The 15,228-nt window shown below is 46.4% G+C and overlaps 1 protein-coding gene across 4 annotated transcripts in view; it reads left to right on the forward strand.

The window, feature by feature from the left end:
* The first annotated feature begins 14,542 nt into the window (after positions 1–14,542).
* ASMTL (acetylserotonin O-methyltransferase like) overlaps positions 14,543–15,228 on the forward strand; it is a 32,671-nt gene continuing 31,985 nt past the window's right edge. For 2 of the 4 annotated variants that reach the window (XM_075134140.1, XM_075134133.1), the window contains exon 1: positions 14,543–14,858. In XM_075134140.1, the coding sequence (XP_074990241.1) occupies positions 14,766–14,858 (93 nt within the window). In that variant the 5' untranslated portion in view covers positions 14,543–14,765. The remainder of the gene's footprint in view (positions 14,859–15,228) is intronic. The other 2 variants (XM_075134149.1, XM_075134157.1) reach the window with 2 other exon arrangements.

Raw genomic sequence — 15,228 nt, forward strand, 5'->3', positions numbered from 1 at the left:
CTCCTCAGCTGGACAGGGGAGAGAAAATATAACAAAAGGCTCGTGGGTTGAGATAAGGACAGGGAGAGATCATTCAGAAATTACCGTCACGAGCAAAACAGACTTGACTTGGGGAAGTTAGTTTAATTTATTACCAATCAAATCAGAGTAGGATAAAGAGAAATAAAAACTAAATTTTAAAACACCTTCCCCCCACCCCTCCCTTCTTCCCGGGCTCAACTTCACTCCCGATTTTCTCTCCTTCCTCCCTCCAGCGGCGCAGGGGGACGGGGAGTGGGGGTTGTGGTCAGTTCATCACACATTGTCTCTGCCGCTCCTTCCTCCTCCGGGGGAGGACTCCTCACACTCTTCCCCTGCTCCAGCGTGGGGTCCCTCCCACGGAAGACAGTGCTCCCAGGATCCTGCTTCAGCACAGGCTTCCCACGGGGTCACAGCCTCCTTCGGGCATCCACCTGCTCTGGCGTGGGGTCCTCCATGGGCTGCAGGTGGATATCTGCTCCAGCGTGGACCTCCATGGGCTGCAGGGCAACAGCCTGCCTCACCATGGTCTTCACTATGGGCTGCAGGGGAATCTCTGCTCCGGCGCCTGGAGCACCTCCTCCCCCTCCTTCTTCACTTGGTGTCTGCAGAGCTGTTTTTCTTACATATTCTCACTCCTCTCTCCGCTGCTGCTGCTGTGCAGGAGTTTTTTCCTCCCTTCTTAAATATGTTATCACCGAGGCGCTACCACCGTCGCTGATGGGCTCTGCCTTGGCCAGCAATGGAGCCAGCTGGCTTCTAGCAGCTTTTCACAGAAGCCACCCCTGTAGTCCCCCCACTACCAAAACCTTGCCACACAAACCCGATACATAAGCTACCGAGATCCAGGCTCAAAACCAGGAAAAGTTAGTACCTCTTCTCATAACTCATAGTATAATTGGGGAACACCTTGCCAAGGAGATGCACATAGTACATGGGTCCACAGAAAGACTGGAAAAGCACCTGAAAAAGAAATCCATTGTAGGTTACTAAATAGGCAAACAACAACAGATTCAGGAAAACCCCGAAGCTTAAAATGGTCAGAGGTTGGAGGAGTATTAAGGGGAAGTGACATTATGTGATTGCCCTGTTCTTCCTTTTCTTGAAATGCCAGTGCTTGAGGCAGGACACCGAAAGCTAGACAGCCCTTTGGCCCCAATCTAGCCAGTCTCGTGCCCCCATGTAAGGCCTGCCAGAACTGACCTGGAGCCTGGCCTCTTCCACCCTGCCTGCTGGGGTGCTGCCAGTGGGGATTCAGCGGGGATCTTTGCCTGCTACTGTCTTGGAAGCGGCTATCCCAGAGTCAGCTAGGGAGCTGGGAGTGCCCCACAGGGGGCCTGGGGCACAAGCTTGGCTTTCTTTCACTTAGCCCTGTTGACAAGTCACAGAATCACAGGATGGTTGAGGTTGGAAGAGACCTCTGGAGGTCACCTTGTCCAACCTCCCTGATCAAGCAGACCCTCACATTCAGGGAAAGATGCACTTGTGTATCAGCCTTCAACAAACCCCTCTGGCTGCCGGTAACAGTTAACCCGTTTTGCTTCAAAGCATATCCCTGGAGGTATTTAAAAGACGTGTAGATGAGGCCCTTAGGGACATGGTGTAGTGGGCATGGTGGTGTTGGGTTGACGGTTGGACACGATGATCTTAGAGGTCTTTTCCAACCTGTATGATTCTATGATTCTATGATTCTATGATTCTATATCATTATTAATTTCATTTCTAACATCTTTTCTCACCTCTGTTCTCATTTTTCCATCACCCGACTCTCTTGAAGGCTGCTGCTATTGGAGCTGACTAGCAGCAGACCTCATTGTCCTCTTGGGGCAGGGCCATTCGCAGTTGCTGGCTCTCTTTCAGCTTCTCAAGTAGCAGCCTAGTCTACTTTTAAAAGCTGTCATAGCTGCATTAGTCAAAGAGTATGATTCCCTGGCCTGAATTGTCACAAATACACTGGCAAGACCTCTAGTGTCCCCTTGCTGAAAGAGCATGTAACGCTAGTCTCTTTTTCAATGACCTGACAAGTTCTTCCAGAGAAGCTGATTTAAGTACCTTGTCCTGGCAAAGTCCATTAGGAGAATCAGTTTTATTGGCAAATTTTTTAGATTTAGCTAAAGACATAGTTCTTTTAAGTGCCCCAAATGAAAATTCTAATATAAAATGACTCTCACAAGAACGATTAGGATATAAGCCTTGGTTATTGTACTTAGTAATTAATTCCATCCTGAAAAAAAGAGGAACTCTTTATTGGAATAAATCTTGTCTTTCCTCATTTATGCTGCAGTTAAAAGGAGTTATTGAGAGCAAAATGTCAATCATATCTTGATCTATTTGGATTACATTCATTCTGGATTAATTTTTTGCAAGTAAGTGTTCTCTTGTCAAACCTATAAAGTGTAATTATGAAGCGCATAATAGAATAGAGCATAATGCTTAGCTGAAATATCTTTTTTAAAGCTTGCTTTTTTATTTCACAAAAAACCCTGCCTGTCTGAAGTCTGGAATGCTACTGAACTCCTGGTCTTTCGTGACTTGGTTGCAAGTCTTATGACTTCTAGTATTTTTCCTTAAAGTCTCAGCTGGAATATGTTAACAAATGAAGAGACTCTCAGGCCTTTTTAATTATCAAACAAGAAGTTCAGAGCTGCCCGACAGAATACCTTTCTAGCTTTTAGCATAAATGAATACATCAACCCCCTGCTTGACTATCTTGGCTCATGATGATGGCCCGCAGTCAGTCTTTTTCTTTTCCTTCTGCTGAAATTTTCAGCACTGGGATACTGATGGTCCTCCTTCCACAGTTTCTGCACCACTGCCCACATGACCTGGCTCTGGCATGCCAGAATTACTCAGATGCAGAAAGTAAAGTGCCCATGTTGTGCTGCTGGGAGCTGCCAAGGCCAATTGTCCTGTGAAGCTTCCCCAAACTTCCACACCCTTAACTGCTGTTGTTGGATACAGCGAGGTACCAGAAAAATGGGAAGTGTTTTGCTGAGTGCCTTAAATCTGAGGAAACTCAAAGGTTTGGCTCCTCTGCTGCATACCTGAGCAGCCTTGTCAAAGGAGAAAGGACAACAGACTTAACGGAGATATAAACAGGTTCAAAATAGAGATGGGAGAGAGACTGAAGAAGTAACCTCTGTGGCAGCAGAGAGGAGAAATACAGGAAGTGAGAGTTTGGAAAAAGATCCAGAAAGTTAGGCCAACTGCAGTTAGAGTATGTCTGTAAATAGTTTTCTTCATAAACAGACAGTTTCGGTTTAGAAACATGGAGCCCCTTTCAGTGTGAAAGCTGGAAGCAACAGCAAATCTCCAGATCTCTGCTATAAGGAAAGGAATGTGATTAACAGACAAATAAACCACTACCTAGATACCGAGAAAACATCTCACAGAATGGCTCAGATCTCTGGAAATGTGGGCTTGCCAGGCACAAAAGATGCAACTTATCTGATCAAAAGTAGATATTAAGTATTGCGCTAAGCATCTTATTTCTTGACAGTGTTCATGTTGACTGCCGCCTCCATTTCCGAAACCTGCATATGATAGCTGCTTTGGCTGTTGGTTGCATTCAGACACCCAGATGTTGGTAGACTTCTGTGTTACCATGGACCCACACCACAAAAGCAATGTTGGTATCCCAGGACTCTTACCACCTTCTTGACAGCTGTCTTCGGATTTTGCCATCTTCATGCTTGTAACAGCAGCTTGTTCATCTGGTGGAAAGCCATGGCACATGACCTGAGAAATAATATTCCTGGAGACCTCAGCAAACACTTAAATAGGCTGCAAGTCTTTTTCAGCTCCCCAAATCCATATGGCTTCAGAAAATAAAGGCAAATATGTACGTTAAATGACTGGAAGCTTCTTCCCATCATTTACCTCTCCAAAGAGACTGTACCACCTTCTCAATTAGAAACCCTCTATGGAGGTGCAATGGCTTTTTCTCCTTCAAAAAGTTTCAGCTCTGCAACACTGATGGTTCTGTTTCCTCAGCTCCTCATCATTGCCCACAGGCTGACATTTTTCCTTTCCTTATTTCACCTTGCTTTCCATAGTATGTGCAGAACGCATCAGTATCTCACTCCATTCTGATGAATAATGCAAACCACTCTGTACACTTTTACCTAAAATGTCAATATATTTGAGCTTTTTTAACAAGGCAAGTGTTCCCACATATTGCTGCTAAAACTAAACCTTTAAAGGAGTACAAAAAAAAGATAAAATATGGCAAATAACTTTTCTTCAATTGATAAATCTGATTGGATTGAGAAGATAGAAGACAAAAACAAAACCTTTAATCTGACAATATTTACTCTAAGATTTTAGTTTCATATTCAATAAAGCTATTTGGGTCACAGGGTGGAATTATTCCTGTTCTTACAACCATGCAAATTTGCTGGAGGGTCCTTAAGCTCTGTTACAAACATATCTTAGCACCTATTAATGTGTTTATGTTGTCCCTTTATAGCTCCAATCTCAATGCATCTCTTCCAAGATATTGCTAGACCTATTGACATTAACATTAGCTCTGATTGTCCCTATATGTACACACATGCATGTATACCCAGTTATATTAAGTAATTCTTATACTTAAAACTAGGACTTCGAGTGTTTGTGGTGCATGGTCTTCAGTCTTTAAAAGTTAGAGCTCTCTACAGCTGCTTGAAAGTTAAAGTATGCGAGCAAATATGTAGAAAAATTATGGGATGCACTGCCCTCTTGTGGAGATTTAAATAACGAACATATTCTTAAGAGCTCCACGAATGTTCTTGACCTTGGAGCCTCAGAAGTCATTTTCTGGAAGAGCTGGGGTTCCACCTGAGCCAATAAACCTTCTCTCCTCTGCATCTTAGCTTCATTTTCCCTAACTTTATACCGTTGTCTTTGCAGTAATCATTACACTGTACAAGGAAGACTTGGTTTATATAAATACACGCATATATATAGCATGTGCATGTTGTGTGTATAATATATACATTATGTACACGCACACATATTCTGAAAATATTTTATGAACTTTTAAATGTGTTTTTCAAATATAAACAATTCAGAAACAGCGGTCTTTATAGTCTGAGATACTATTTATGTTTCTCTAGAGATTATGTAAGTGTTAATAGGAGTGAGACTGGGGCAATGCTGAGATTGGAGGTGGAAATATCCCTGCAGCACAAGTCAGCCACGTGGCTTTAGGAGAGGCTCAGGGAGTCGATATAATCCGCTGCCCCTCAAACACACAAACACACAGGTAACTAGGGATGTTGTCAGCAAACACTTACCCTCCTGTCCCAGTGATTGCAGGGTTATTAGGCACTGCCCTGTCTTCTCCTCTGAGGCTATTGTGGGCCTCAAGCTAACAGCACAGAGAAAGCAAGCTGCAGGTCAGAAGTTGCTTTTAGCAGCAGACACTGGGCTGTGGCAACAGCTGGGAAAGACAGCGCTGGAAGCATATGTAACTGGGATGCTGCTTCCATATCGTGTAAATTGTGATGTACTTCCAGCACACCATTTCATCCCAGAAGGGGCTATAGCACGCGTTTGGTATCAGAGGGAAACTAGCAGGAAGGACGTGTTCTTTTCTTTCTTCTCTCCTGTGTTGCTGTTGTGGACCTGGCAGCTCGTCCTCTTGGACAACACAGGAACAAAACCTGCCATTCTGTGCTTCTCTCACTAGGATTTAGTTGTGTTCACAGTGGGATTTTAGGCTTCTCAGCTTCTAGGCTTCTCCACCTTGCAATAGCTTCTCTGTGGCAGAGGCCAAAACCAAAGCAGTTAGTCTGAATCACTGACATCCCTTCTTTAATGATTCTTGGAAGGAAACTCTTTACACTATTTAAATATGCTGGCCAAGGATGCTTCACCGGGGCTCGGATAATGATTTCTGTGTTGCTAAAAGATGCTTTGTGAATGGCCACGTTCTCCTCCTACATCCATGTTTGATGTAGCTGCTTCTCCTTGCCCCATGAGATGGACATGGAGCTGCCACACAGAGGCTGATATTCCTCTGGTACTAGATATACTGCACTCCCTCAGCAGTTGTGAAGTTTCCTCACAGGCAAGGTATAATGTCATTTGATATCTATTGGGATAAACATCTTCAAATTAAGTATATGTAAAAACATTTACAGGGACATTACATACTATACAGCCCACATATTTAACTTAAAATCTTATTTAATCTGACTTCCTGTGGTTTCCCCAAAATACCTCTATATGCCTGTAACACCACTCCAAATAGAAAGGAAATTATGGGAAGTGATCATGTAGACACACTGAGCTACTGCAAGCCTTCCAAACTGGATAGAAGAGGAGGAAGGAGCATTTAGACCTGAGCTGAAGAAAACTGAATTGATAGGGGTTGTTAAAAATGGACTATGAGAACACAGAGCTAAACAAGAAGACTGGTGAAAGAAATCTAGGGTACTCACTCTGAAAGCGCTCCCTAACTTTGGAAAAATGACACTTGAAAGACTTACAATTTTTCAGTAAAATTTCAGCAGTACTCTGCAAGAAACAGTGACAAAATAATTTGAGAGCCAGTATGTATTTCCGTTTTATACACCTTGCAAGGATCTGAATTTATTAAAAAAATCTAGAATACCCCTTCATAACCCACAAATCTAGTTGAACATGTAAAGCAATCTTAACAGATCAAGGAGACAGAGTGTTATGAAGTGTGTAACTCTTTGCTTAGAAGACTGCTAGCTAAACATCAGTTGTATATAAAAAGAGAAAAATAAAACATAGCACAGGTAATGTTGAATGATACAATGATGTTTTTAAACAGAGGAGAGTCCCTGATGATTAGCTGATGAAATAGAATCCATCTTTAAATCACTAATGGTTTTTTCCCTGTAGTAATAGAAACAAGAGATATTAATTACTTCACGAACTGTGCAGACACATTGTACTATGGCAAGGATTTCAATGGCAGAAAGAGGCTCCTTGAAAAACTTAAGTCTGAGCTCTTGGAATTAATGAGGTTATCCCAGAAAAGCCAAGCTGCCTTGTGAAAGGTGAAACGTTCATTCCCTTCAGAGCAACATCCCTAAGATTCACTAACTTCTTCACAATGGAAACGCATTGTTCCCCAAATAAGTTGATCTTGTGCTTGCACAGGTGACTCAGCCAAATAATACATCCAGGTTGAAATACAGACACTCACTGCGATATACATAAAAGTAGGCACAAGAATTTGATCATCATAGTGTTCTTTACATGCTTGAAGGTATTACTGCGATGGCCGTAGAGTAAATACATAGGCAGAAAAGCAGAGAAGTCCAGAACAAAAATATCGAGGAAAGGTCTCTGCAGTTCAGAGCTCTAACTGCTATTTTGCTTTTGTTCACAATACCCTGGGTATTTGAAAAAATCAACAGTTTCATAACCAACCTTGGACAAGCTAATCTTTGACTAGCATAGTCAGCCAAGACAGAAACTTTTCCGATAACGGCTGGTGTCATTGATCTTCACCTCTGCCGGCTTGCTGCAGCCTCATACTTGTTCTGCCTGACTCCTGCAAGGCTGCAGTGGAGCAGTTAGTAATGATTACTTGTCAAACCTCTCCCAGCTGTGGTGGCTTAGGTGATGTGGTTCAACTTTTCTCATAGCGTTCTTTGGATTGACACTTAGACCAGCATAAATAAGATAAAGGTAAATGAAAACATGTATCTCAACAGCTTCATGGTTTTGTCTTTTAAATAAACTAAACCACTCTTTGTCATGTAATTTTATCAGAATAACAAATTTAGTAATTACCACTCCTTAAAAATAATAATCAAAAAGCCACATCTCATTTTCGTCACATAAAAAATTTTTTTAGTGATCTCCATTTTTGGCCATTGTCAGAACTTTCATGGAAAAGAATCTACAGAAATTCCACATATTTCTTTTATTCATTTACTTATTTATTTTGCCTTCAAAAAGTCTGTTGTACAAATCAGAGGAGCAGTATACAAGCAGAATTCAGCCAAGGGAGGCAAGTCATGCTTGTCTCACTCTGGAGTTAATGGTATGCCACATGTAAGAAAGATGAGTTATGTTGCATGCATGTCTATAGGCTCTACAGATGACTAAAGACAGGTCTGTGTTCCATTATTGTCTATCAAAACAGGATGGCAGGAATAGAAGGCATTCTTTCCTGTCAAGTCTGTTCTTTAGATGTATACATGTGTTGGGTTGGAGTCACAACTTCATTGCTTCATTTCTATGCCAGTGAAACTACACTGGAAGACTGAATAAAATGAGAAAAAGAAGAAAATCAGGTCCGTTGGTTTGAGATGGAAAACTCTGCATTATCGTCTTACTCCTCTGGAGTGTCTGAATTTAGTTTATCTAGCTTGCTTATATCCCACACAAAGCAAGACATAGTATAGAAAGATGACTCTGGATAAGAAGTATGTCCCAAATTCTAGGAGCATCCACATAATTGCAATTTCCTTTTCTTTGGTTAGTATTGCAGTCACGTTGAAGATGTACACATATTAGGATTTACAATTTTGTAAAACTTGCAGGCATTAGGGGTAGGGACATAATATTTTTCCAAGAGGAATAACTCCACATCTTTGTCCTACGTGTGCCAGGAAACACAGGTTTCTGTTACTTGATGAGATCCTTGTCCTTTTATTCAGTCAAAAATTGTATTAGTATCATATGAAAGATATTCTGATTTCCATTTCTGTAGCATCTTTCAAGCCTCCTTGTTTGCAAGGAGCAGTGTCACAGTTCACAGCCCTGAAAAAAGAGCAGTGAATTTGTTCTGACAAGCTCCATGACAAGCACAGACTATTCCTCACTCTGTTTCACACAGGCCCTTTCTTTCTAGTCAGCCCTCCAGCTATCCCAGAACTATTTTCAGTATTATGGATTTGCTGAGGACAGCTATCTACATCCACATTGTATTGAAGCATTTTAATTCCATTTTCGATTTAGTATAATTTCCCTAGGTTCTTGTCGTGGTTTAACCCCAGCCAGCAAAAATAAACGCCACGCAGCCGCTCGATCACCCCCCCCCAGTGGGATGGGGGAGAGAATCGGGAGGGCACAAGTAGGAAAGCTCCCGGGTTGAGATAAAAACAGTTTAATAATTGAAATAAAACTAAGTAGAACAGTAATAATAACAGTGAGAACAACAACAATAACAGAATACACAAAGCAGGCAATGCACAACAGAACCGCTCACCGACCGCCGACCGCGTGTCACGAACGGGGGGGGGCGAGCCCCCCCACACACCTGGTTTTTATACTGAGCATGATGTCACATGGTATAGAATACCCCATTGGCCAGCTGGGTCCACCACCCCGGCTGTGCTCCCCCCTCCCGGTGCAAGCATCACCCAGCAACAGCCAAAGCATCAATGGGCCATCAACGCTCCTTTCACACCGAACCCAAAACACAGCACACCCCCCAGGCTACTGGGAAGAAAGTTAACCCTGTCCCAGCTGGAACCAGGACAGTTCTTAGTATGTTTTAATTATTTAAGCAAAAATGTCTCTAAAGATAAATTTTCAATTCTGCTCTCAAGTCACTGCTACCCATAAAAAAAATCTAATTTTCATAGAATCATAGAATGCTTTGGGTTGGAAGGGACCTTAAAGATCAACTTCAAAGTTCCAACCCCCCTGTCATGGGCAGGGACACCTTCCACTAGACGAGGTTGCTCAAAGCCCCACCCAGCCTGGCCTTGAACACTTCCAGGGATGTGTTCCATCCACAACTTCTCTGGGCAACCTCTTCCAGTGCCTCACCACCCTCATAGTGAAGAACTTCTTCCTTATATCTAATCTAAATCTACCCTCTTTCAGTTTAAAGCCATTACCCCTTGTCCTATCACTACATGCCTCTCCAGCTTTCTTGTAGGCCTCCTTCAGGTACTGGAAGGCTGCTATAAGGTCCCCCTGGAGCCTTCTCTTCAGGGCTCCTCTCTCAATCCATTCTCCACCCAGCCTGTACTTGTACTTGGGATTGCTCTGACCCATGTGCAGGACCTTGCACCTGGCTTTGATGAACTTCATGAGGTTTGCATGGGCCCATCTCTCAAGCCTGTCAAGGTCCCTCTGGATGGCATCCCTTCCCTCCAGCGTGTTGACTGCATCACACAGCTTGGTGTCGTTGGCAAACTTGCTGAGGGTGCACTCTCAGCAAGTCTACGTCACTGATGAAGATGTTAAACCGCACCAGTCCCAATACCGACCCCTGAGGAACGTCACTTGCCACTGGTCTCCACTTAGACATCGAGCTGTTGACCGCAACTCATTGAGTGTGACCATCCAGCCAATTCCTTATCCACCGAGTGGTCCATCTGTCAAATCCATGTCTCTCTAATTTAGAGACAAGGATGTTGTGTGGGCAGTGTCAAATGTTTTGCACGAGTTGTCGTGAATGAGTGGTTTTGAGCCTGCTTAAAGAATCACTGGCAAAGGTATCAGCAAAAAGTGATTTTAATAGAAATGTATAAAAGTGCGACTTAACAGAATTTGATGGCAAGGTTCACTCTATTACTCATTACATGGATTAAGTATACACAGGGAAAATCGTGGCAGAATTGTGTTGGAATGATTTATACACAGACCGAGGACAAAAAGCGTAAGGAAGACCTTCCCGTGAGTCACGAGGTTCAGAGAAGACCCAGTCTTAGTCCCAGACTTGGACAATGGTTTGTGTCTAAGGGGTTATATGTGTTTAGCAGCAATTTAAAGTTCATTCACAGTTTTAAGGTAGATCATAAGATTTTAACAGTACTTAATCATTGACTAATTTAACAGTTACAAAGTGAGTTAAATCAAGTTTACTACAATTACTAAAGTGACTTGATTACAGATTATGCTTATTACTCGTTATCTAAATCAATACACACAAACACACACACACACACACAGAAGATCTAGATCAATTCACACATACAGGCCTAAAGCTAGATAAAGATACCTGTTAAAAATCCCCCTCGAGTCTGTGAAATACTCACGTTAAATGCCTTGGCATTTCTCAACGGGCGAAGGGTTGAGCCCTGAGGAGTGTCTCAGCCGAGGAGTGTTCCAGACCAGGTTCCGACGGTCCTCCGAATATCACAAACTCGAGAGTTTGCGAACTCTGAGAGGCGTCCCACTCAGAGGGAGACCCTGGGCGCAGCCCGCTGCGGTCCAGGAGAAGTCAAAGGGTCTCGCTTGGGACCACTGTTTATAGGTTTGCAAGATGATTGGCTTTAGTCATCAGTAAATTTCCATCCTGGCCACTATCCGAAGTGGTCTGGGACAGTAATCATGGTATCGTTTCACTTGAGCTATGACCCAGGTAGGGGATGCTTCAGGACTGTCAGAGATGACGAATTACCCCCCGCTCTTGTTCCCTACCTTGATCATGGAGCCGGTGTCCCTGGTACGATCAGTGTCGCTCCCCACCTTAGCCATGCAAGAATACCTGGTACCGTCAAGGGATGCTCAACCACTCAAATCATTACAAAATGGCTACGGCCTAACAGGAGTTCCTGAGATTGGAGTAGAGTGGCCCAGGGGAAGGGCGGCAATGCACCACCACACAAGTCCAGGTAGATGATGTCAGTTGCTCTTCCCTTCTCCACCAACACTGTAACCCCGTCATAGAAGGCCACCAAATTTGTCAGGCACGATTTGCCCTCAGTGAAGCCATGTTGGCTGTCACCAATCACCTCCTTATTTTCCATGTGCCTTAACATAGTTTCCAGGAGGATGTGCTCCATGACCTTGCTGGGCACAGAGGTGAGACTGACTGGCCTGTAGTTCCCTGGGTCTTCCTTTTTTCCCTTTTTAAAAATGGGGGTTATGTTTCCCCTTTTCCAGTCAGCAGGAACTTCACCAACTGCCACGACTTCTCAAATATGATGGATAGTGGCTTAGCAACTTCATCTGCCAGTTCCCTCAGGACCCACGGATGAATCTCATCGGGTCCCATGGACTTGTGCACCTTCAGGTTCCTTAGATGGTCTCGAACCTGATCTTCTCCTACAGTGGGCGGCTCTTCATTCTCCCAATCCCTGCCTTTGCCTTCTGCGGCTTGGGCGGTGAGGCTTGAGCACTTGCCGGTGAAGACTGTGGCAAAAAAGTCATTGAGTACCTCAGCCTTCTCCATATCCCAGGTAATCAGGTCTCCCATTTCCTTCCGGAGAGGGCCCACATTTTCCCTAGTCTTCCTTTTATCCCCAACATACCTATAGAAGCTTTTCTTGTTGCCCTTGCGTCCCTGGCCAGATTTAATGCTATCAGGGCTTTAGCTTTCCTAACCTGATCCATGGCTGCTCGGACAATTTCTCTGTATTCCTCCCAGGCTTCCTGTCCTTGCTTCCACCCTCTGGAAGCTTCCTTGTTGTGTTTGAGTGTGTCCAGGAACTCCTTGTTCACCCATGCAGGCCTCCTGGTGTTTTTGCCTGACTTCCTCTTTGTTGAGATGCATCGCTGCTGAGCTTGGAGGAGGTGATCCTTGAATATTAACCAGCTTTCTTGGATCCCTCTTCCCTCCAGGGCTTTATCCCATGGTACTCTACCAAGCAGATCCCTGAAGAGGCCAAAGTCTGCTCTCCTGAAGTCCAGTGAGCTTGCTGTGTGCCCTCCTTGGTGCCCTAAGGATCTTGAACTCCACTATTTCATGGTCACTGCAAGGCTGTCCTTGAGCTTCACATTCCCCACCAGCCCCTCCTTCTTGGTGAGAACAAGGTCCAGCATAGCACCTCTCCTCCTTGGCTCCTCTATCACTTGGAGAAGGAAGTTATCATTAATGCATTCCAGGAACCTTCCGGATTGCTTATACCCTGCTGTGTTGTCCCTCCAACAGATATCGGGGTGGTTGAAGTCCCCCATGAGGACCAGGGCTTGTGAACGTGAGGCTGCTCCTGTTTATAGAGGGCGCTCGGTCTTCCTGGTCAGGTGTCCTGTAGCAGAACCCCGCTATAATGTCACCTGTCCCTGCCCTCCCTTTAATCCTGACCCATAAGCTCTCGGTCGGCTCCTCATCTATCCCCAGGCGGAGATCCATGCACTCCAGCTGGTCATCCACATAAAGGACGACACCCCCTCCTTGTCTCCCCTGCCTGTATCCTTCCATTCCAACACTCCAATCATAGGAGCCATCCCACCACATCTCCATGGTGCCAATAAGATCGTAGCCCTGCAGGCGTGCGCACGTTTCTAACTCCTCTTGTTTATTCCCCATGCTACGTGTGTTTGCATAGAGGCATTTATGATGAAGCTGTCTTACTGGCTGGGGTTCCTTTGTGCTGCTCTTCAGGCGCTCTCCTGCTGACCTGTGATCCTTCTCCAGGCTCTGGGCATCTATTGCTGGCACTGGCATCAAACTGGTAGGATTGGGATGGATTGAAGTTCCCCTCCCCCGGCAACTTTAGTTTAAAGCCCTCTTCACCAGCTTGGCAAGCCTATGCCCGAAGATGCTCTTTTAAGTTCTGATACTTAGGATAATGTACAACCTGTTAGGTTATGGTGACAAAAGGCTGATCCCCGTGCACCATGACAGGTGCAGGAGGTCCAAGGGTGGGGGGAGCCTCAGCAGCTCCACAGGCGCAACAGAGCCCCCTGACCCAGTCCCTCCTGGTGCCTCTGTCTAAGGTCTGCTAGCGGAGGGGTTCACAGTGTGTATAGGTATGTATGTATGTGTGTGTGTGTGTGTGTGTATATATATAGATATATATATATGGATTTCCCACTAACAGACTTTCATCATGAGCAGCCATCGAGGGGAACAGGAAGAGACCTTTGCTGCTGCTTGTGTCTGTGTGAGCGCTGAGCGTGCCCGCCCACGCTGCTCTCTGCGGTTTGCCGTGCATCCATGTATACGTGCTGCATGGTGTGTGCGTGTGTGCCTGCTGGCAATACATGCTCAGCCTCACTGCGGGCGGCACTTGGGGCACGCAGCTGCGGCAGCCTCGCCTCCGCTGGGCTACCAGATTTGGCAACCGCTAACGCAACCCATGAGACATACGGTCCATGAAATAGATGTCGAGAGATACAATTATTCAATGCAAACTGCTATTTTAACGACTGGATATGTTTTTTAATGATAGAGTACATATTCCACTTTCTTATTAACCAACTGAGAAAACACATAGCATCACGCTATTTGCAAGTTATTGGGAATAAATCTGAGTTTTTATGTTGAACTTTTTCTGCTCACTTGAAAGGCCAAATAGGGGATAGCTAAGATTTGCATCAAATCAGATGATGATAATAGTTCCTTCTGACCGAAAAAATGAATGATATCGCCTCTTTGCCAAATACTTCATTCAAGAACTACTGGGGCGGGGGAGGCAGAGTGTTAAACGTGGCTCCTACGACGCGAAGCCTACCTGTGATGCCTACTCCTCTTCATTTAAGCCTGCCGTTAGCTGGTGTGCAGCGAACTGCTGGTAAAGCTGCAACCTCCCATGAAGTCACCCCGCCCCTCGCAGCGCTGCGGCTGGCACGGCGCCTTTCTCACACGCCGAGCCCGGTAGCGGGGCGCCTGCTGCCGGCAGGCCCCGAGGGACAACAGGCCGAGGCGGGAGGCGGGGGCCAGGGGCGGCCGCGCCGGCCGGCCGGCCGGCCGAACCCCCCTCCGCTCCCCGGCCCCGAGTGCTACCTGCCCGCCTTCGCCCCGCGGGGCCTCCGCGGCTCGCTGGGACGGGCCCGGCCCGGCTCCGCCCCGCGGCCCCGGCGCCGTATAAGGCCGCCGCCACCACCCCCTCCTCCCCGATGTACGCGGAGCGGGAGGCTGAGGCGCGGCTGCCGCCATGGTGTTGAACCCGGTGCTGGGGAAGCTGGTCAGCAAGCGGGTGGTGCTGGCCAGCGCCTCGCCGCGCCGGCAGGAGATCCTCACCAACGTGGTGAGTGCGGGCGGGCCGCTCGCTTCGCCTGGGCAGGGGAGGAGGCCGGCGGTGCTGCCGCTCCGGCCCCCCAGCCCCAGGCGCTGCGGGGTGCGCGGGCAGCGGCCGCCGGGCAGGGCCGGGCCTGCGGGGCTGGGCCGGGCCTGCGGGGCCCGCCGCGTCCCGGCACTCCCGCCCGTCAGCTCCCGGGGACTGGCGGCCCAGGGCGGGCGCAAGACCGAGCCGTGCCTCCTGCCGCAGCTGGGTTCGTTGTGTTTGGGGGCGATGGCGGCGGCGCAACCGCCGGGCTTCCCCGCGCCCGCCTGCCGGCCTGGGCGGCGGCGTGCAGAGCCGGGGGCGTGCGGAGCTTCCGAACCGCGAGGCCGGCCGG

Source organism: Calonectris borealis, chromosome 1 (genome assembly GCF_964195595.1).
Source record: "Calonectris borealis chromosome 1, bCalBor7.hap1.2, whole genome shotgun sequence".
In the NCBI taxonomy this organism is placed as follows: Eukaryota; Metazoa; Chordata; class Aves; order Procellariiformes; family Procellariidae; genus Calonectris; species Calonectris borealis.